At 40.7% G+C, this 23613-nt stretch overlaps 1 protein-coding gene across 1 annotated transcript in view; it reads left to right on the top strand.

Moving 5' to 3' along the window:
- The first annotated feature begins 753 nt into the window (after positions 1–753).
- LOC116856384 (cytochrome P450 2J2) overlaps positions 754–23613 on the top strand; it is a 36349-nt gene continuing 13489 nt past the window's right edge. Inside the window, exons 1-6 of the mRNA XM_032839742.1 lie at positions 754–1006; positions 12861–13023; positions 15734–15883; positions 16282–16442; positions 18954–19130; positions 21126–21267. Of these exons, the coding sequence (XP_032695633.1) occupies positions 797–1006; positions 12861–13023; positions 15734–15883; positions 16282–16442; positions 18954–19130; positions 21126–21267 (1003 nt within the window). The 5' untranslated portion in view covers positions 754–796. The remainder of the gene's footprint in view (positions 1007–12860; positions 13024–15733; positions 15884–16281; positions 16443–18953; positions 19131–21125; positions 21268–23613) is intronic.

Genomic DNA, 23613 nt, shown 5'->3' with positions numbered 1-23613 from the left:
GAGATCAGGACCTGTGGGCAAATCAAGAGTGGGTGGTTTAACCGACAGAGCCACCCAAGCAACCCTTGATGTAATGAATGCTTTTCAATCTTCAAAAAGTTACAAATACAGTATCTTGCTCAGATGTGTTGCAGACCCGTAGATTTATTTATTCACCACCTATTTGCCACATAACCTTTAGGTCTCAGTTTCCTCAGCTGTAAGATGGAGCTAAGAAGAGCATTTTCTGCCTGATTTTGTCAAAATTAAGTGATTCGTGCACAGAGGCGAGTGTGCTGCCTGGCATTTGGTTAAGGCGCCCAAGAAATGCCGGGTGCTGCTGATATCATCACTGTTTACTGTGGCAAGATTCCAACTGTGGGATGAGACAGGGTGATTGAAAAACACAGAGCTCAAAGGCTTGTGGTGTTCTCAGAGATGTGGAAAGGCTCCGTGGTCTCAGAGACGAGCTTCATAAACAGAAAAGAGCAACGCTCCGAGCCTGGCCTTTTCCAAGACCTCTTCTGGAGGGCAGCCTGGCTGACGTGGGGTCTGGGGTCCAGGGAAGGAAGGAGGGGAGAGGGAGGCTCACTGGGCGCTGCACGCGGCGGGTGGGGCGAACAGCTGGGACGGAGCTCCCAACCCGGCCGCGGCGGAGAGGGCGCCAGGGGCGGGGCACAGTGGGGGCGGGTGGGGAGAGGCGAGTTGGGCGGGGCGAGTTGGGCGGGGCCGGCAGGCGGTCCTGCAAGCTCAGCTGCGGGGACCGGCGGGGACGTCGCCTGCTCAGAGCTCGGTAGAGCCAGAGAAAGAGAGAGCTATGCTTGGGGCGGTGGGCTCCCTGGTGGCCACTGTCTGGGCGGTGCTCCACCTCCGCACCCTCCTGCTGGGTGCCGTCGCCTTTCTGTTCTTTGCTGATTTCCTCAAAAGACGGCGCCCAAAGAACTACCCGCCAGGTCCCCTACCCCTGCCCTTCGTGGGCAACTTCTTCCATCTGGACTTTGAGCAGTCTCACCTGACGATTGAGCGGGTAGGAGCGGGCGAAGGTGCAGGGCTGTGCCGGGACCCTGACTTGCAGGACAGGGGCCATCCCGGGGATCGAGGGCGGGAGGCTGGGTGGCTGTGCAGCGAATGCAGGTTCCTTGGTAAATCCTGCTTTGAGCCTCGATTTCCTCACTGTCTACTGGTATGATTACACCTGTCCTTTCTAGAAGTGAAATATTATTCACTGATTACTATTTAAGGGGGCCAGACATGTTACAGTCTCTAGCCCATTTAGTTGTGTATCTTGTTAAGTGTTATTGCAACATCCTGTTTATAATATGATCACTTTGTCCTTTTAAATATTTTTGTCGTGGGGGTGGGGGTTTGGGAAAGCTGTACTTACCTTCTCCGCTGTATTTCCTGAGTGTAAAATGATACAGGACTCCCTAAATCCTCACCACTTGTCAGTAACTTAACCCCTCCCTTTCCATCTCCTCTCCCTGCTATCCGGGCTCACTGAAGTAATTTGTTTTAAAGTGTCCCTCTGCTTAAATTTTCTTAGTGCTTCCTACTTACTGCCTTCCAGAGTTAGGGATCCACTTGGAACTCTTCTTTTTTTTTTTTTTTTTTTTTGAACTCTTCTTTTTTTTTTTTTTTTTTTTAGATTTTATTTATTTATTTGACAGAGATCACAAGTTGGCAGAGAGGCAGGCAGAGAGGAGGAAGCAGGCTCCCTGCTGAGCAGAGAGCTCCATGTGGGGCTTGATCCAGGGACCCTGGGATCATGACCTGGACTAAGGCAGAGGCTTAACCCACTGAGCCACCCAGGCGCCCCGGAACTCTTCTTAACTCAGCCTCTTTCCACCTTTTTATAATCATGTCCCACCAGGGTTTCCTAACTCTGTCCTCTCTGATTTCCTTAAAATTCCCTCCAGCATCCAGCCCTCTCTCAAAAATCCTCAGCTGGTTTCCTGTCACTCAGCTAGGTACTTCTGTTATCTGTCACTACCTAGCTGAGTGACAACACTGTGGTAGGTGACTGTAAAGGTTAAATAAAATGATCAGTGATCAAACATGGCTTTTAGTAGGTGCACAACAAATATTTGTTCCCCTTTTCCTAGACGTACCCAGGGCACTTTAAACACATGCTTCTATACTCAAGTACAGGTGGAGAAGGTTTTATCAATTTCTTGGAGAAACACCCAATTGGGAACACTAAGTGACAGGATTAGTAACAATTTTAAAGCTAGGCTCCTAAACCTATACCCTTGTTTAAGAAATGCGTTGGGCGACTGGGTGGCTCAGTTGGTTAAGCAACTACTTTCCACTCAAGTCATGATGCCGGAGTCCCAGGATCGAGTCCCACACTGGGCTCCCAGCTCCGTGGGGAGTCTGCTTCTCCCTCTCATGCTCTCTCACTCTCTCTCTCTCTCTCTCTCTCTCTCAAATAAATAAATAAAATCTTAAAAAAGAAAGAAAGAAAGAAATATGTTGCTTAAGGGTACCTGGCTGGCTCAGCTCAGTCAGTGGAGTATGTGACTCTTGATCTCAGGGTTGTGAGTTCGAGCCTGAGTTTGGGTGAAAAGATTACTTAAAATCAGGAAAGAGAAAGAAATATGTTGTTTAATTTCCAAGTATTTGAAAATTTTCCTGCTTTCTATTAATGATTTCCAGTTTGATGTCACTATGGTAAAGGACATATCCTGTATAATTTCAGGTCTTTTAAATTTGTTAAGGTTTGTTTTATGACCCAGCATACAGTCCCATGCATGCTTGGAAAAAATGTATGTATTCTGCTACTGTTGGGCTGAGTGTTCTATATGTATCAATTAGATCTCATCGAATGATCCTGTTGTTTGGTTTTCTATGCCCTTCTATACCCTGACCTTTTACCTATTGATTCTATCAATCACAAGGAGAGGCATGTTGAAGTCTCCAACTATAATTACACGTTTGTCTATTTCTCAACTCAGTTCTGGTATTTTTTTCCTTTTTGTATTTGTCATCTCTATTATTTGGAAGGTGCATGTTAAAATTAATATATCTTCTTGGTGAATTGACTCTTTTGTTATTATGTAATATATCTCCTTATCCCTGGTGATTTTCATTGCCTAGGCTTTAGCTGATATGATACAGACACACTAGCTCTTTGATGATTATCTGCATGGTGTGTACTACATTCTTTCACTTTTAACCTATTTGTATCATTGTATTTGAAATGAGACAGTATACAGGTGGATCATTTTTTTTTTAATTCGCCAATCTCTTTTATTTTTTTTAAGATTTTATTTACTTATTTGAGAGATAGAGAACAAGCAGGAGGAGCAGTAAGCAGAAGGAGAGGCACACTCCCCGATGAGCGAGTCCCCATGTGGGACTCCATCTCAGTACCCTGGGATCATGACCTGAACTAAAGGCAGATGCATAACTGACTGAGCCACCCAGGTGTCCCAATCTCTGTCTTTTAATTAGTGGATTTAGATAATAATAGTTAATGTAACTGTTGATAAGTTAATACTTAAGCCTGCCGTTTTGTTATTTATTTTCTATTTTTCCCCTCTGTTTCTTATTCCCATATTACTCCTTTTCTGTCTTCCTGTGGGTCACTTCAACTTTTTTTTAAGAATTCCATTTTAATTTATTTATACTGCTTTTTAGTATATCTCTGGATTGTGTTTAAGTGTCTGCCTAAGGATTATAAGAGGCACATGTAGCTTAATACAATCTACAGTATTACCATTTTACCACATCAAGTGGTAATAATATCGATTCCTTACAACCAGTAGGTACTTTCATTCTCCCTGCTTTATAATTATCTTGAATATTATTTCTATATATAGATAACCACATCAGACAATATTATAAACTTGCTTTTAACTATTAAGCACATTTTTTTTAATTCAAGAGGAGAATAGTCTATTATATTTACCAATTTACCCTTTATGTTGCTCTTCCTTCATTCCCAAAGTTCCTAATTTTCTACCAGTATCATTTCCTTTTTACATGAGGAACTTTCTTTAGCCCTTCTAGAGCTGGTCTGCTGGCAAAAACTTCTCTTAACTTTCCTTTACCTAAAAATGCCTTTATTTCGCCTTCATTTCTGTATATTTTCACTTAACGTAGAATTCTAGATTGACAATTTCTTTCATGCAACATTTTAAAAATGTTGTACCACTTCTTTCAGGCCTCTGTGATTTCAAATGAGAAATTTGCTGTGATTTGAATTGCTCCTCCCCATAAGTAATAAGTTGTTTTTCTCTGCGTGATGTCAAGATTTTTTTTGCTTTTATTTTTTTTAAAGATTTTATTAGGTTATATCTTTTGTGTGAGAGAGAGTGAGAATCTGAAGCAGATCTGTGCTGAGTGCAGAGTCCAACCTGGGGCTTGATACCATGACCAAGAGATCATGATGTGGGCTGAAACCAAGAGTCGGACACTCAACTGACTGAGCCACCCAGATGCCCCAGTTTTTTTGCTATTAGTTTTCAGAGATTAGATTATGGTATGTCCTGGTGTTGATTTCTTTGAGTTTATTGGGTTATTGGATCTGTAGTTTGATCTCTTACCAAATTCAAGAAGTTTTCAGTCATTATTTCTTCAAATATTTTTTTTTTTAATTCCACAGCCTTCTTCCTCTCTTTCTGGGACTCTTGGATGGTGATGGTGCAAATGTTACATCTTTTGTTATTCTAACATAGGTCCCGGAGGGTCCGATTTGTTCTTTTCAATCTATTTCCTCTGTGTTGTTTGGGTTAGATACAGTCTATTGATCTGTCTTCAGTTTCACTGGTTCTTTTGTCATTTCTGTTCTGCTGTTGAGTTGCTTTATTGAGGTTTTTGTTTGGGTTATTGTATTTTTAAGTTTTAATTTTTCCCTTTGGTTCTTATATATATTTTTTATTTCTTTGGTAAGATTTCCTAATTTTTTTATTTTTTAAAGATTTTTTAATTAAAAAATATTTTTTATTATGAGGGTAGGGAGAAGCAGAGGAAGAGAAGAGGAGGGGAGAGAGAGAAAGAGAAAGAGGGAGAATCCCAAGCAGACTCTGTGCTGAGCATGGAACCTGATGGAGGGCTCAATCTCATGCTCTGAGATCCTGAACCGAGCAGAAATCAAGAGTCGGATGCTTAATAGACTGAGCCAGTGAAGTGCCCCCCAATTATTTTTAAATTTTTAAGAATATTTGTTATTGTTTATTGAAACATTATAGCTGATTTAAAATCTTTATTCCTATAATTCCAACATCACTGTCATCTCAGTATTGGTATCAAATCATTCAAACTGAGATTTTCTTGGCTCTTGGTAAGGTGAGTAATTCTGGAATATGTCCTATAAAACATGTGTTTTATATGACTTGGGACATGTAAATTCTTCCATTTTGGTAGAGAGTCAACCTGTTTATGGTCAGAAGCTCACTTTTGTGGATTGTGGCTCAAATGCCAATTTAAGTTATAAGCCCTCTTCAGTGCTTCTAATCTTCCCCTCTTATGTGTTATCCACCCACAGAGGACTCCATCTCCACACTCTCATCAGTACAGGCTAGGGAGAATGAGAATGGGGACAAAAGACCACCCCCTCCCCCAGTCCTGGGTAGGGTAACCTCTTCTTTACAGTAGGGAGGATGGAAGTCAGAGATCTATCCATATATGCTCCATGGGGAAGGAACATCTCCTTATTTCTGTAGATGAAGGGTAGAAATAAGAATTCTTCCTCTTAACCCCTCCAGTTCGGGGGTGAAATTTACAGTTCAGCTCACAGACTGGGCAGGTAAGGGGCATCACCTCGTTACTACAAAGATTGGTTGGGTAAAGACAAGTTCCCATCCATGTTTTCCACTCATGGAGCACCCATTAGGGTGGGGGAGAATCACACCTTTTTTCATGCTGTTGTCTCCAGAATAGGGACGGAGAAAGGTTAAAAAGTTTCTGTCTTATCTGGCCAAGCTTTTTCTGTCACTTTGGCTAGAGAAAACAGTACTTTCTTGGAGTTATTTTTCCTGTGCTAATTAGAGTAATGATTAGTAGGAGTAAAATGGAAATTCTTTTACTCAATCTTGTCTGAAAGGGAAATTTGATCTTTGCCCTTGTTTTACCATTAAGATAGAGCTGATTAGAAAGGGTAAATGATTTACCTGTCATAAAACTGTAGTGAAATTGAGGCTAGGATCTAATCCATGGTCTGGTGTTTTCTCATCAAGTCAGACTGTTACATTTTACTCCATATAGGTATGCATTTTTTATATTTTTGGTTGTAAAATAAATGGAGTCAAATGGTTCATTCAGTTACAATGAATTTTACATTCCCCAAATTTGGAAACATTAAGTCCCAATGATTTGCTGGGTCTTGTAGCAGGATTTAGATGTTCATTTTCATTAATCTTCACAAAAAATACACAAGTCAGGTATTCTCTTATGGTGGGTTCATTTTGCCATTGAGGAAACTGGCTGAAAATAATAAAGTCTTTTGCTTGAGTTATTCAGCATAGATAATGGCAAAAGGAGGAATCTCCGGAATCAAAGGCTTCTTGACTCTTACACCTATCCTCTACTTGCACCACTTGACTTTTCATGGTAGAGGATAATGGATTCATTGGTTCAACACACATTTATGAAGTGTTTACCATAGGACAGCCACAACACAAAACAGTGTATGATGAAATGTGTGGTGTAGACTCATGGTAACCAAATGAGGTATCAGGAGAGGAGATCACAGAGAGTGGGAAGCCCTAGAGACAACCTCTTGTAGAATGTTGGGTTAAATTGGGCTGAGCTTTAAATGCACGTCAGGCAAGTGGCCATGTGGAGTTAAGGGGACAGGAGATTTTTTTTTAAACCCGAGGAAGTGGCATGAGCTAAAACATAGCAACAGTACAGTGAGGAAACTAGCCTGTTTAAATGGCATGATGGGAACTTTTCTTGTGTTATTTCCCCTATTTTCTAAACTTTCTCTATCACAGCTATATGACCTATTAGATGAGCATTTATCAAAATAAGAGAAAACTTTACAGGACTAAGGTGGGAGAATGGTAGATAAGGTGGATAAATGAATTAGTTAAGATACACATTAAGCTGTTTATAACAGAAACCTAAAAATGCAGTAATGTAAAAAAAGATGGAGACATACTTTTCTTCCGCAAATGAGTTCAGATGTAGGCAGGAAGTCAAGGAGCGAGAGGCTGCTTTATACCTGAAGGTCATCCAAAAACTCCAGTTCCTCCTATGTTGTAGTGCTGGTCCTGCAGCACCTTTGTGTCTGAGTTCTGCTCTGTATAAAGGGGAGTAGGGAAGGTGGTGAGCAAGCAGCTTTCATTTAAGGCTGAGACCCAGAAGGAGAACATGTGTTCCCCATCACCACTACTCCTGTACCATTGTCTACACCTGGAGAAGCTGGGGAATGTGATTCTTGATTGGGAAGTCATGTGGCTCCTTAATACTTAGGGAGTGCCATCACTCAGAAGAAGGGAGAATATCTTCATCCTTTCATTTAAAGATGAAAACTAAAGAAAGAGTTAGAAAGAGCCCAAACTTTATGCCCCCAAGCTATGTGCTAAATCTCTTTGCCTCCTTCTCTGAAAACTGAAAATGCTTTCTAGGATGGTTAAAAAAATCGCATAACCCCATGAATATCAGTTTGTTGTCAGAGTGCCTAGCAGTTGATGCTTATTTCTGTAGCTATACCACTCTTCCCTTTTTAAAAAAATTGATAGCAAGAAATTAAAGGAAATCCACTGTGTTGCATAGCAGGCATACTTTCTCTGGCCTCCTCACTGGATGGGCTCCATTATCCCACTCTTTGGCCTCTTCCCCTTCATTGCTTTGTCAATACCTTACCAGAGTCTCTTTGCTAAAATATGCTCCCAAATATATCAATAACAATACAGAAATTGATTATTGATATTAGTATTATGGCTAATCCTGCCATAACCTCCATTTTATGGATTTGGAAACTGAGACACAGAAAAGTCAGATAACTTGCCCCTAAATCACACAGAAACTCACAATTGGATTCAAACATTTGTAGGACTTCACAATTCAAGCTCTTAAATACTCACTTCCATCGTATCTCCTATTCAAACATCTCCAGACTTTCAGTTACAAACAGGACTCAAACTATTTCAGCTGGCATGGAGGCCCTCCTCCATTTAGCTCAGATCGCCTTGCCAGCTCTGTCCCTGATCTCTTTACTCAAACGAGGAGCCTTGTCTTCTATCTCCTTACTTTTCCCAGGAACCTGTCCTGGCGCCTGGTCCCCCTATGTGTTTCCTAACTTGCCCCCATTGAATGACTTATTGTACAGAATAGTAAAAAGAAGAACTGATCCTGTGTGCTCCTTTAGACTGTGGAGCTTCTTTAATATAAGAGCAGATTCATGACATACACTAGATTTTCTTTTTTTTTTTAATTTTTTATTTCTTTTCAGCATAACAGTATTCATTGTTTTTGCACCACACCCAGTGCTCCATGCAATCTGTGCCCTCTTTAATATCCACCATCTAGTTCCCCCAACCTCCCACCCCCTACCCCTTCAAAACCCTCAGGTTGTTTTTCAGAGTCCATAGTCTCTCATGGTTCACCTCCCCTTCCAATTTCCCTCAACTCCCTTCTCCTCTCCATCTCCCCTTGTCCTCCATGCTATTTGTTATGCTCCACAAATAAGTGAAACCATATGATAATTGACTCTCTCTGCTTGACTTTTTTCACTCAGCATAATCTCTTCCAGTCCCATCCATGTTGCCACAAAAGTTGGGTATTCATCCTTTCTGATGGAGGCATAATACTCCATAGTGTATATGGACCACATCTTCCTTATCCATTCGTCCGTTGAAGGGCATCTTGGTTCTTTCCACAGTTTGGCGACCGTGGCCACTGCTGCTATAAACATTGGGGTACAGATGGCCCTTCTTTTCACTACATCTGTATCTTTGGGGTAAATACCCAGTAGTGCAATTGCAGGGTCATAGGGAAGCTCTATTTTTAATTTCTTGAGGAATCTCCACACTGTTCTCCAAAGTGGCTGCACCAACTTACATTCCCATCAACAGCGTAAGAGGGTTCCCCTTTCTCCACATCCTCTCCAACACATGTTGTTTCCTGTCTTGCTAATTTTGGCCATTCTAACTGGTGTAAGGTGGTATCTCAATGTGGTTTTAATTTGAATCTCCCTGATGGCTAGTGATGATGAACATTTTTTCATGTGTCTGATAGCCATTTGTATGTCTTCATTGGAGAAGTGTCTGTTCATATCTTCTGCCCATTTTTTATATGATTGTCTATTTTGTGTGTGTTGAGTTTGAGGAGTTCTTTATAGATCCTGGATATCAACACTAGATTTTCAAAGGATTCCGTGACTCAGAATAGAGTAGGAACCCATCATTAATGATGCTTTATTCCTTATTTCCTTAGGTCTGTTTTTCTTTTCTTTCTCTCTTTCATTCTTTTTCTTTATCAGATAGAAATACTTCTGAACTATAAAATCAATACAGGGGTGGCTAGGTGGTTCAGTGGGTTAAGCCTCCACCTTCTGCTCAGGTCATGATCCCAGAGTCCTGGGATTGACTACTGCATGGAACTCCTTGCTCAGCGGGAGCCTGTTTCTCCCTCTCCCTGCCACTCCCCCAGCTTATGCTCTCTCTCTCTCTCTCTGACAAATAAATAAATAAAATCTTTAAAAAATAAAAATAAGTAAACAAAAGCAATACAAACACATTAAGAAAATATTTAAGAATACAATTTAGTGAGAGGGAGAGAATCTTGCCCCTCCTTTTGCCAACCCAGCCCCCCACACATACCCAAACATGCTGAGCAGCTCCTCTATAAGATTTGGTATATATATCTCCAGACTCCTATGTAATAAAATAAAAATATTCCTATTTGTAACTTTTTACTAGAGCTTCTACCAATCAGTGAGTAAAAAAGTTGAACTTCCCAATTAAAAAATGGTTAGAAGATATAAACAATCTTTTTAAAAAATAATGCATATATTGGGGAAAAGGTGTTAAACCTTAGTAATATATAGAAACAGCATGCACTGTTTTGTCTATTAGAATGGTATGTGCATGTGTGCACACATGTGCACGTGCACACACGCGTGCACGCACACACACACACACTGCTCAGGGCAGGTCATATCTGGAAGGAGCAGACCTTCTCTCCTCCTGCCTGGGAAATGAGAATTGCTACACTTTTACTCTTTTCCTTTTTCTTTGTGTCTTTATTCTGTGGGTTTTGAGTTTAAGAACTTAGAAGAAGTGGAATCTCTCCCAGTTGTCTGCCTCGTGGGTATCATGATTCAAGCTGTTATCTCACTAACCCTCCCTTCTAATTTTTCTTCATTCTAAAAATTTATTTTGTTCCACCTTATTATGTAAGGTAAATGTAATTCCACATTTGGAATTTTGACCATTTGTCTTAAATTTCCTGTCTCCTATTACTTTCGTTCACCTTTTATAGTTCCTGTGTGAATTCTTTTCTCTTTTCTATCTTCCTTTCTGATATTAAGCCTATTTTAGCCTCCTGAATCATTGTATTTTTAACCTCTTTTGTTCTCTTGCTCTCTCATTTGTGTAGTGACTTGGTGATTGTTGTATATTGGGCAGCATGCTCTACACTACAGTGTTCTCAGGTGCCCAGTGTGTTACCCATTTACCTCCTGTAAAGTGATCAGCAAGATTGTGGGCACAGTGCACATGAGAACTCTTAGACACCACCATAGTGGATAAGAGGGTTCTGGGAGGTCATTTGACCTATGATTACACAGTTGACCATGCTGTGAAAGTTTCTGGTCCAGTTCTTTTGGACTAGAAATATACATGGGCAGAGAGCTGGTAGAGCTGAAACTCTGGAAGAGCTCATTTCAGTAAATGCTAATGGGGTACTGTGTCCAGGCCCAGTACAAGCTGAGATTCTAGGCTGTATAAGCACATTATTCATTAGAAGTCCTTCAGCTTGGGGTGCCTGGGTGGCTCAGTGGGTTAAAGCCTCTGCCTTCGGCTCAGGTCATGATCCCAGCGTCCTGGGATCGAGCCCTGCATTGGGTTCTCTGCTCTGTGGAGAGCCTGCTTCCTCCTCTCTCTGCCTGCCTCCCTGCCTGCTTGTGATCTGTCAAATAAATAAATAAAATCTTAAAAAAAAAAAAAAAAGAAGTCCTTCAGCTTAACCTGAGAATTTTATCCATTCCAAAAACATCTTTTCTGGGTATTCTAAATTAGTCAAGAAATCCTTTTTATAAAGCCCTAAGAGGTTCATCCAGGCAGTCAGCAAGATGAAACAACAAACAAAAAACACATTTGCTTGATGTTCATGGACCCATTCCTGGCATTTATAAGCAAATCTTGCCTCCACCCTTTCCAGCAAGATAGGACATACTGTGCTAGAGACGAAGATTGTTGGAAGACTCTGGGCTAAAAGGACAAGGGAGGCATTGAGTTCAGGCTTGGTTTTTAATGTGGGAGCAGGGTGGTGGAATGAGACTGGTGTAATCCATTGAAGTTGCTCTGATGAGGAGGGCACTGGGGTCTGAGGCACTGAGGGTGGCAAAGGGGAGCACGAGGGCATAGGGATTGGGAAGGAGGGGCTGCAGACACGAGCAGGAAATGGAACCCTTCTGTTTGCTACCACTGCCTGCAGCTAGCCACAGCCGTTGCAGACGAGAGGCAGGGGTAGGGTCTACTGAGAGTCATCTCTTGAAGGAACAAGTCAGGAAATACCTTGATTAGTAGCCATTCACTCTCATCCAGCTCACTTGCACATACCTGCGTATTTGTGCGTACTTGTGACACACCACACACTCTTCTGTTCTCTTTCTCCCTCCCTCTTCCTCCCTCCTCTCTTTCTCTCCCACTAAACTCTAAGGGTCTGGTGGCTTCTCAGGCTTGAGAAGCAAATCTTATATAATGCCTGACAAATTCTCTCTACCACCCAACAGCTTTGTTACCTTGGTGACATTACTTGGGCTAGGACTCATTTTCCTTTTCTGAAAGACAAGGAGGATCATTAATGCCAGAGGGTGGTTGTAAGATTAAATAAAACAAACAGTGAAAAGGGCCTCACATGGCACCCTGTGTCTGTGTGCCTTCCTCCAGCACATCACCCATGTGCTCTCGTCCCCTCTGTTCCTATGAGCCCAGTCATTCCTCAGAGACTCAGGCAGCTGTGCACCAGGTACCAGAAAACCAAGTGCCTTTCACACAGTTGCTTTCATTCTTCCTCACCAAACTCTTTGAGGGAGTTTTTTTGTTTTGCTTTGTTTTGTTTTGTTTTTTCCTTTCTATACCTGAAGCTCGAAAGAATAAAAAAAAAAAAGTGAAACAACTTCCCCAAGAGCCCACAGCTAATGAACCATAAAGCTAAGGTGCCCACATTAGTCAGGAACTAGAGTGCTTTTCTGCATAGGTGGCCCCAGCTAAGACTTGAATTTTCAGCCATCTAGCACATGTTGAGGAAAGGGACATTGTCTTCTACTTCAACACTTATAATTTACTAAAAAGTCCATGATTGCAACTCCAGACTGACACTAAAAATATCAGCCTTCTTTGGCCTGTTACGTGTTCTGAATTCTCTCCCCTCACTTAACTCTAAGCTAAGATGCTCCTGGGTTAGAGACCCTGTTTGTTTTATTATAGTTACATCTTCACGCCTTGTTCTTGGGAGAGTGGTGGATGCTCACTCATGTTGTGTAGGTTGAATATATGAATAAATATTTATAAAGAACATCCACATCCTGTAGTGAATTCAATCCAACTATAGTAGAGAGGAGGGGAAAGGGAAACAGAGAAGAAATGTTCCCATCATGCCAAGGTACACACAGACTCTCCTCAATACAAGAGCTTCCCCAGCTACACAAACCCCCTCCATTCCCAGACACACAGACATGTACATATTCAGTTGTGACTATTTTTCAGTTTGTGAAGAAATATGGAAACATTTTTAGCATGCAGCTTGGTGACTTGCCTGTAGTTGTCATAACTGGATTGCCCTTGATCAAAGAAGTCCTTGTTGACCAGAACCAAATCTTTGTGAACCGCCCTGTGACTCCTGTCCGAAGACGTATCTTCAAGAGCAATGGTAAGTTTCTTAACCAATGTAAGATGGCTGTGTTTGATATTTTATGATCTGTTAAAGATGCCTCTGTGACTGTAATTCTCCAACACTCTCATGGAGCAGGCCCATTATAAAATTTTGGAAATTAAAGCTGGATCCTGGATGCCCACAATTCCCTACTGAATACCAAGTATTCAGTTCTTAGAGAACCTGGCAGGTTCTGTCAGGAATTTAGAAGAAGCTGTGTCTCCTGCATGCACTCTGGAAACACTGATGAACAAGTAATTGCATTACTCGGTGATGGCAGAGAAAGAGGCAATGCATTTTCGTTCTCTCTTTCTGCTTCCTGCTCCCATCTCTTCCCCTAGGCAAATCGATGCAGATCTGCTTCCTTCTGCTGCTTATGTAAGTCCCTCTTCTTGCCTCTAGTTCAGTGCTTTCTTGTTAGGGCTGTTATGGCATCTTAAGCCTTCCATTCTGTGTTAGAAAACTTTGGCAAGAATACTTAAAATTGTCATTAATAGATATAAACACTACTGTATGTTGGCTAACTGAACATAATAAATGAGTGAATGAATGAATGAATAAAATCTCTGTAAACCTCCCAAAAATAAAAAATAAATTAAATGTTTATTCAGTTTCTTTATTGGCTATATATATTCAAGTTTTTGTGTTATTTCTTAAGTTACTTTCAGTAATTATTTCTTAGAAAATTCATTTAAAAAAATAATAAATGCAAAACATTTAAAAATCTAAATGGATAACTCAAATCTATTACTCTACCAAAGCACCATTTCTTTCAGTTGCTTCCCAATTCCTTTTTGATATAATCTTCCAACACTACCAGGCACTACCTACAGGCACTACCAACACAACAGTGAGTAGTGCAGATAAAATCTGTGTCCTTAGGTAACTTACATTCTATTCAGAAAGATCGCATCAATTAGCTCTCATAACTTAAAGCATCAGTCTTATTAAGATATGTATAGGATGCATTTATTAGGGGCATCTAACCTAGTCCTTGGATTCAAGGGAAGCTAATGTAGATAAATGACAATCAAGTTAACAAAATGAAGAGGAAATCGGGCATATAGACTAGAATAGAAAAAGTTCTTGAGATGGGAAGAACAACAGTGAACTTGAGGAAGTAAAAGGTGGCCAGTGTGGCAAGTGCAGGGATTAAATGGAGATAACGGAAGGAAGATGGACTTCTTGAGCTTGGCCAGGAGTTGTTCACACAAGTTCTTGTTAAGTGTTTTGGGTTTTATGCTAATAACAATGGAAACTCTTGAATGGTTTTAAGTAGATGAAGGAATCACCGCATTTACGTTGTACATTTTAAAATCTTATGTAGTTTGCCCTGTAGAAAATGGCAGACAGGGAGCAAGAGACTGTGGTAGCATTTTAGGTTAAAAAAGGTTGCAGTGTAGACTAGGGAGATGGCAATAAATGACAATAGAGTAGATTAGACCAGGTTAGTAGTAGTGAAGATTCACGAATTTAAGGTATTCAGGGGGGTAAATCCAATAAGATATGATGACCTGAATGGAGATGGAAAGCTGAATGAGGTGAGGTAGACACCAAGTGGGTAGATAATAGAGAGGAGGAATATTTGGAGTAGGACAGATGTTTAGCTTGGGTGTGGAGTTGCATGGAGAACATCATGAATCCAATCGTGGATATGCTGAGTTTGAAAGGCTTTTAGGTAGGCAAAGCCAGTCAAACAGTGGTGTATGTGTCTGGAGCTCAGGGACAGAAATAAATATTCACTATCAATAGATGCTATTTAAAAATTTAGGAGTTGATGAGGTTTCCCAGGCATGGGGTTTTGGGGAAGAAGAGAAGAGGCTTTATAGCTTATCTTGAAGAACTCCATCATTTCAAAATTTGATAGGAGAGGATGAGCTAGCAATGGATACGGAAAGGAGGAAAATCTGGAGGGTGTGCTGTCCTGAGCACCACTGGAAGAGAGGGCTTCAGGAGAAAAGTGCCTCCTGCTGCTGAAAGGTCAAGAAAGATAAGATTGAAAAGTTTCCCTGGATTTGACAAAGATGGCTATCTCATGCAGATTGTGGAGGCCAAAGTCCAGCACTCAGAGGAGTTGGAGTATGCTCTGGAGGTGAAGAAAAGAAAGGAGGGTGGCCTTATCTGTGTTGTAAAACATATGAATTTTTGAATATAACAAGATTTTTTTTCCTTTACCTTTCCGTGTGCTATTCTTTCTGCATGGAATAGTCACTGTTCCTTGCTTTCTTGAATCATTCCTTATTTTTCAAGGTCCAGTTTAGATAAGACGGTCTTGGAAAGCCTTGCCTCCTTATGAGTGTGTATTTTATCTTATCCATGAGTGCATTCTTAGTATGTAGCATAAAACAAATATTTCAGTATATTTATGTGACCAGTAATCAAAGCATAGCCTTTGGAATCCAACAGACCTGAATTTGAATGCCTCTTTAGCTGGTTACTGTGACCCTGCAAAGTAAGGGTTAAACCCATCTCATAAAGTTTCTGTGAAGTGCTAACTTACATAATGCAGTAAAAAACACTCAGGTCTCTGCACTACCAGCAATGAGGCTAGCCACTATATCTACTACTTTGGGATTATTTTCCTGAATAGTTTTCAAGTGGCTTAATGCCCTTCGTCTTCCCACCAATACATATTCCCATACCATTTGCCATATATTTACATAATAGAGTAAGAATATCATAATGTTGGCTTTTTTTTTTTTTCCAGGATTGATCATGTCCAATGGTCAAACATGGAAGGAGCAAAGAAGGTTTACCCTGGCGACACTAAGAAACTTTGGTCTAGGAAGAAAAAGCTTAGAGGAACGCATTCAGGAGGAAGCCCATTACCTCATCCAGGCAATAGAAGAAGAGAATGGTGCGTTGTTTCCTAGGACAGATGCAGGAGATTGTGACTCATTCATTCACTCACTGAACAGATACTTACTAAGTGCCTAAGTACCTACCTTGTGCACAGCACCATGCCAGGCACTGAGAATATTACAGTGAACAACCAGTCATGAACCTGCCTTCACGGAGCTCTAGGGTTACGCACAAGAAGACTGGTATTAAACACATTACTGATTTTAAACTCTGGTCATTAGTATGACTTCCCAGGTATTGACCGAGTCCTCGCTGTATGTCAGACCCTGTGTAGCGGGCTGTGGTCAGAGCCTCACAGGCAGGTCTCAGCATGTTAAATGTCATGGAGAGCAGACTCTCAGTAGAAAACAGAAACAAGCGAATCAAAGGATTCATCTGTTCTTCCACCTCCAGGACAGCCTTTCAACCCTCACTTCAAGATGAACAATGCAGTTTCCAATATTATTTGCTCGATTACCTTTGGGAAGCGCTTTGAGTATGAGGATGAACAGTTTCAGGAATTGCTGAGGTTGCTGGATGAGGTCACATGTCTGGAGGCATCAATGAGATGCCAGGTAAGGGGTTCTCTTTCTGCATCTTGGACAAGAATACTGGAGCTGATGTCAGACACAGATGGGTTCCTATTAAATATCATCTTTTTGTTTAAGCTAAAGTTATCACCTTTTATTTTTTTTAAGTTATCACCTTTTATAATTGACTTCCACTCAAACTTATTTGAAATCTGTCGACTTTAGTGTTTTTTGATATTATTGGATATTGACTACATACAAAGAACATTTCTAACATGCATGCAAAGAATAAAATGTCTATGTTATATGCCTATACATCCATGTTATTTTATCTAAAAGCAGGATATTGCCACTGCCTTTGGGTCCTGCCCCTCCATGTCCCTCCCTAACCCAGCCACTCTGCTGGCCCCAGAAGTACTCTTCTGTGCTTGGCTTCTCCCCTAGCAGATTGTTTGCAGATTATCTGTGTCAGTTGCTCTTTTCTTTTTAAAATTCTGAATAGTATTTCATGGTATGAATATGCCTCTGTTTGTTGCTCTCTTCTCTATTGATGAACATTTGAGTTGTTTCCAGTTTGGGGATGTTATGGATAGTTGCCATGAACATTCTTGTACCCTTGTTCATGTGGACATGCCCACTCATTTCTCTTGAATTTATACCTGGACGTAAAAGATGCCTAAAGGTTTCAAAAGCAGTTATACTACTTACCTGCCCATCCACACTTGACATTATCAGTCTTCTCATTCCATAGGGTATAGACCTTTGGGGTTCAAACATCACCCTTTCCTTGGTGGACCCTGCTCTCCATTTTGTCCCTCTGGGTCTGTGAGTCTGTCAGAAACTGCTCAGCTTCTTGGTCTCTCAACCACTTTCCTGGATTTGGAAGACATTTCTATGGGAAAAGTGGCCCTGTTAAGGCCACCTCTCTAGTATCTAAGAGTGGATTTATTTTTATTTGTTCCTGACAAGCATCTTTGCCTGGAGCTTTATGGACCCATCGCATCAAAACCAATAAAGCAGTTAGCGTGATTCCTGACACATTTGAAGTATGCAACGAATGTGAGCTATTATTATTGTCAAAGCTATTTTGAATTCCTTGTTCTCATTTCTAGTCACAGCAGTCCCAGTTCAATAATTCCATGTTCTCCAGTCCTCTTAAGACAGAAAGTCATAAGAGTTCAATGGGTACCCAGCTGATGTTCCCCAAGGAAAAGTAATTCCCGAGAGGGTAAGAAGGGGCAGGAGGGTAAGGTTATTAAGTATTTCTTGGAGTCTCAAAATAGGCCAGGCATCTTGATGGACAAATATAAACTTTATCTCAGTTAATTAAAAAAAAAAAAGAAAAAACCCTTTAAAGATGAAATGACGCATCATGGTGTTATACAAGCAGACATGGGAGTGTGTAAGCAAATCCAGATTGTGGTCCACTGGTTTTGTGCTAGGTGCTATATGGATCTCATGTCATCCAACCACCAGAATAATTCCAGGGCCCCACTGGCAGCTATCTAAACTAAGGAGTAACAAATAGTATCATCATCATCATCATCATCATTACCACCAAAATATTATAGTTAAAAAGCAGCAGAGCTAATGGACCTATATCTGTCTCATTTTAAGTCTAGGTGACTTTCCATTTTGTCATGCTCCTTCCTACCAGATATTATTAGAGAAAATATTTTTAAAAGTGCTTTCTTTCAATACAATGTCTTACCTACATGGAGCTTATGTCATAGCAGGGCAGGCAAATACATACACATGAAACACATATATGTATCTTACACACACACACACATATTAGTGATAATTACCATGAAGGAGAATAAAACAGGATAAGGGAATGGAGAGAGGGTGGCAGGGGTGCTTATAGGATCATCAGGTTTTAAGACCTCTCCAGGGTGGTGATATTTGGAGCAGCACTTTCATGAAATGAAGGACTGGAGTTCTACAGATTTCAGAGGAAGAGTGTTCTAGCTGGAAGGAATAGCAAATGCAAAGGCCCAAACAAGAACATCCTTGATGTCATCATAGAGGCCAGTGGTGCTACGCTGGAGTGAGTAAGAGAGAGTAAGATGGCAGGGATTGATAGCAAAGGGGGTGACGGTTGTGTTGGGGAGGCGGGCAAGGAGGAGTTGGCTGGTGCATGCAGAGCTTATGTCAGGAGAATGATTTGGGTCATAGAAAGTCACTTGAGGATTGAGAGCCAAGAAGTAAAATGATCTGACTGAACTATGAAATGATTCCTCTGGCAGTTCTGTGAAAAACAGACTGGGAGTGGGTTAAGAATGGAATCAGTGAAGCTGATGGAGGCTGTCACAGCACCCACGTAAGAAATGTTGGTGATTTGTACTAGGGGACAATATGGCTGGGGCAGTGAGATGTGGATACACTTTGGATGGAGTGCTGAAATGCTTTGCCAGCAGGTGAGAAGAGAAGGAGAGAGAAGAGTTAAGGTGACCCAAGTTTTAAGAGCAAATAAATGAAAGAGATTATCAATTATTTTGTCTTGAAAAATGGGCATCAGATTGTCTCTATGAGTGTTTTGTTTTTCTCAATTAGCTCTACAATCTCTTTCCATGGATTATGAAATTTCTTCCTGGACCTCATCAAACACTCTTTAGCAACTGGGAGAAACTGAAATTGTTCGTTGCTCATATGACTGAAACCCACAGGAGAGACTGGAATCCTGCTGAACCAAGAGATTTTATTGACGCTTACCTCAAGGAAATAGAAAAGGTGAGGGAACCAAACTTGTTTCTTTGTTCTTAAAGAGCAAATGGGGGTATACTAGTCTCCCATTGCTGCTCTAACAAATTACTATAAACCTGGGGTTTCTAAACAACGCAGATCTATTGTCTTTCAGTTCTGGAGGTCAAAAACCTGAAAGCAGTTTCACTGGGCTAGAATCAAGGTGTTGGCAGGGCTGGCTCCTTCCAGAGGCTCTAAGAAAGAATCTTTTTCCTTGACTTTTCCTTCTAGAGGCTGCTTTGATTTACAGCCACTTTGTCTATCTTCAAAGCCAGTATGTAGCCTCTTCTCTGCTATCCTTCTTATATCTTCTCTTTATGACCCCCTTGCTTCCTTCTTATAAAGACTCTTGCAATTACTTTGAATTATCCATAATAATCGTCCCACATCAAGAATCTTAACTTATGGGGTGCCTGGGTGGCTCAGTGGATTAAGCCTCTGTCTTCAGCTCAGGTCATGATCTCAGGGTCCTGGGATCGAGCCCTGCATCAGACTCTCCTCTCAGCAGGAAGCCTGCTTCTCCCTCTCTGCCTACTTGTGATCTCTCTTTCTCTGTCAAATGAATAAATAAAATCTTTAAAAAAAGAAATCTTAATCGTAACCACAAAGTCCCTTTTGCCATATAAGGTAACATCCACAGGTTTCAGAGATTAGGATATGGACACCTCTGTGGGTCATTACTTAATTTACCACAGGGCAGTCAATATAGAGGCAGCCTCTCATAGAGTATAGGAGCAGCATTAACTCAGGATTGACAAGGTAAGTAGAAATAAAGATAGGGGTTGAACGATATTTGGCTTGAGGCCTTGGGGATGCTCAAATACTGCCTGTTCATCTTCTGTTCTCCACGCTTTGCCCATATCTGAAGGAGCTATATATAAAAGGAAAACTAACAAATAAGCTTCAAAGGACTCTTTCATTTTTAGCTGGACCTGTGCCCAGTTGACTGCCCCTTCCCTCAGCCCCCAGCGCAGAACACAAGAAGAGCTAAACTGGATGCCAGAGTTCAAGCTCAGGGCTTAGGTGGGACTTTTGCCTTCCTCCCTGATCGTCCTACCACCCACTTTCCAATATTATAGGAAAGACACAGGGAAAAGCCACACTGGGGGGACTGCCTTTAGCACAGTAACCCCTGTGGTCAACGAACATCCAGGCATCAGTGTCGTAATCTTTCACTCATTAGCTTAGTTGAACCTCCTCTTGGGGTTGATAGATTGGTGGATTTCTATCCACCTCCTCTTTTATTTCACAGTATTGGATAACATTAGTAGAAGCACTGATCTCTCCACAGAGGATGAGACTTTCCTTTCTATATGTTGTGCAGGTATGGGGCCACACATTGAGAGGTCTGTTGACAAATTGAAGCTTCCAGGGGAAGGTGACAAAGATGTTGGAGGGCTGTGAGGTTGATGGAATCAACCTTTCTTGGTTTCACCTAGAAAGGAAGAGATTAACAGGGAAATATGAGAATTGTTTTACATAAGAGGAATTCAATTTATTCTCCTGGTATCAGTACAAGCATGTGTTGAGTATTTGTTACGTGCTCTTTATATCTCATATAATTCATAATGCCATCTTAAAGGGCATGTGTGTTTCATTTCTCTTTTTTGAAACAGGAAACTGAGGTGCAGAGAGATTAAGTGACTTGCCCCAAGGTCATGCAGATAGTTCACAATGATATAGCTAATATTGGAATCCAGGCCTGTCTTTCTATTAAACTGTTTCTCTTTCCACTGTACTAATAGATTCTCCCAAGTTATAGGCATAAACGAAAAAGTTACCTTGATTTTCATCCACCAAAGCCAACAAAAGCTTCCAGCACTTGGGGCAGGAGGATGCTAATGATATTGTGTAATAAGCCTCTACCTCTTGAGCTGGCCAAGAGGGATCTTTTCTTCCATGTTCTCACCCTAGGGTGAAGCCCCTGTGTATTGTAGCAACCAAGAACCAACTGAATAAACCAATAAACATTGTGCTTTCTAGAACAGGGACAATGCTACATCAAGTTTCCATGAAGAAAACCTCATCTATAGCACCCTGGATCTCTTCTTCGCTGGAACCGAGACAACTTCAACAACACTGCGCTGGGGTCTGCTTTACTTGGCCCTCAACCCAGAAATCCAAGGTGAGAGCATGTCAGTGAGTGTCCCTGGGCCAGGACAGAATGGTACCTCCTGGAGCATACTGCCCCCTAGCCGAGGCTAGAAGATAGCATGGTAGAATGAAAAGCTAGGACAATCATGAAGTGATATGGACTTGAAAACGGGTACCGTCTTCAGTTTTTCTGTTGGATTCGGGTGGGTTCACATCATAGCAATATAACAAAGTCCCTGCCCTCAGGAAACTCAGAGTCTAGAGGGGAGGCAATGGGTCAATTGACATTGTGGTGAGTTCCAGGAAAAGACTGACATTCTTACATGAAATCTGGTTACAGCCTTCCATCCTTGTAAGTAATGTATTCTGTTTCCCTGTGGCTAATGTTCAAACTCCTTAGTCTGGCATATCATGCCCTCTGATGTGCCTCCTTCTTCTGTCCAGCCTCAGCTCCACCCACCCTGCATGGTGGTCTCACTAAATTACATGGTTGTTTTTTGGGTTTTGTTTTGGTTTGGTTTTTGGGTTTTTTGGGGTTTTTTGTTTTGCACTGTCCTTATTTATGCCTCTGCCATCAGGACTGCTCTTCCCTTTACCACTTGTGTAGTTCACCAATTTCTCTATATGGCAAATCACCAGATGGCCTTGAAGACATCTGCTCAAATACAACCTCCTCTAAGATGTTCCCCCATGCTTGTAGGAAACTACTTCCTTTAAAGATGACTTTAGTATTATTAGGATTATTTTCCTCCTCTAGAGATGCCCTAATATGCCTCCACTGCTGTGCTGATTGCACATTATTCATGTATCTTCCCCAAAGACTGTTGTCCATTCAAAGCAGTGACGGTTGTAATCTTCTTCTTCTTTTTTTTTTTTTTCCTCTAGGACCCAGAACAGTTTGAGCATATGAGAGATGGGATATTAGGATACAGTTTTTCAAACTGTGGGTAACAGTTTATTAATGGGACATAAAATCAATTTAGTAGACCAAGACCAACATTTTTTCCTAAAATAAAAATAGAATAGAAAAGATCAGAGTACTTCCCATGTAGTAAGGATAAGTTTGTTCATGAAACTATTTCTTTCCATAATTATACATAGAAGTATGTTTTATATGTGTGTATATCTGTGTTTATGTGCCTTCAGTCATGATGTAAAATGTTTTTAGAACTATGAATTATATTTTCTAAAAAGTTGAAAAGCTACCTCATTAGGATATAGATTTGGCTTCTGTAATAGGGTCTCTAAAATAACAATAGCTTAAAATGATGGATGTTTATACCCATCTTCATAGCAACTTTATTCACCACAACTAAAAGACAGAAGCAACCCAAGCATCCATTAATGGAAGACTGGATAAACAAAACTATTCAGACTGAAACAGGAAGGAAATTCTGACACATGCTCTAACATGAATGAACCTTCAGGACATTATGCTAAGTTAAAGAATACAGTCACAAAAAGACATATACTGATAGTTCCATTTACATGAGGTTTCTAGAGTAGCCAAATACATAGAAACAGAAAGTAGAATGGTGGTTTCCAAGGGCTTCAGGTAGGAGAAAATGAGAAGTTATTGTTAATGGATGTACAGTTTCAGTTTTTCCAGATAAAAATTCTGGAGATTGGTTGCATAATGTGATTATATATATATATATATATATATATATATATATATATATATATATAAAATCATTAAGCTGTATGCTCAAATATGATTAATATGGTAAATTTTATGTCACATATGTTTTACCACAAGTTTAAAAATATTTTAAATGGCCAGTGAGAAAGAAATTCACTTTATCTATTTCTCTCTAAAGTAAAAAAGGCTGAGCTGGACTCTGCAGAGCCCTCTGGTTCTAAGGTCCTCCCAACATGTTGCTCTGTTGTATCTAGAATGATGCCCTTGTTTGCACTCTCAAAGATGGCTCACCTCAAGTCCGCTTTCCTCAAAGAGGAAGGGAAGAAGGGAAGAAGGAAATGCATACCCTTCCTTTAAGGATGTGTTTTAAGTATTAAACATCCCTTTTACATAGAGTCTGTTGACCAGAACATTGTCACGTGGTCACACTTAGTCACAAGGGAATCTGGGAAATGTAGTCTATAACTAGGCAACCAGGAGTCCCGCTAAAATCTCTACTATTATAGAAAAAGAAAAAAGAGGAAAAAAGGTATATTGGGGCACAGTTGGAATTTTGTTTGACTTGCTGGGTGCTCACCTAAACTAGTTCATGTAAATCTCAAGATCTCCTTAAGAGGAATGTAGATCATATTCACTAAGAAGAGAAAACAGAGGCTCAAAGAGTTTAAGTAACTTGCAGCAGTAATGCTGCAGAGCAAGAGTTTGCAACCAGATATATCTAAATCCAGGCCCACT

This window comes from Lontra canadensis, unplaced genomic scaffold, assembly GCF_010015895.1.
Source record: "Lontra canadensis isolate GAN:19392208 unplaced genomic scaffold, GSC_riverotter_1.0 scaffold109, whole genome shotgun sequence".
Taxonomy (NCBI): domain Eukaryota; kingdom Metazoa; phylum Chordata; class Mammalia; order Carnivora; family Mustelidae; genus Lontra; species Lontra canadensis.
This window is presented reverse-complemented; position numbering and strand designations above follow the sequence as displayed.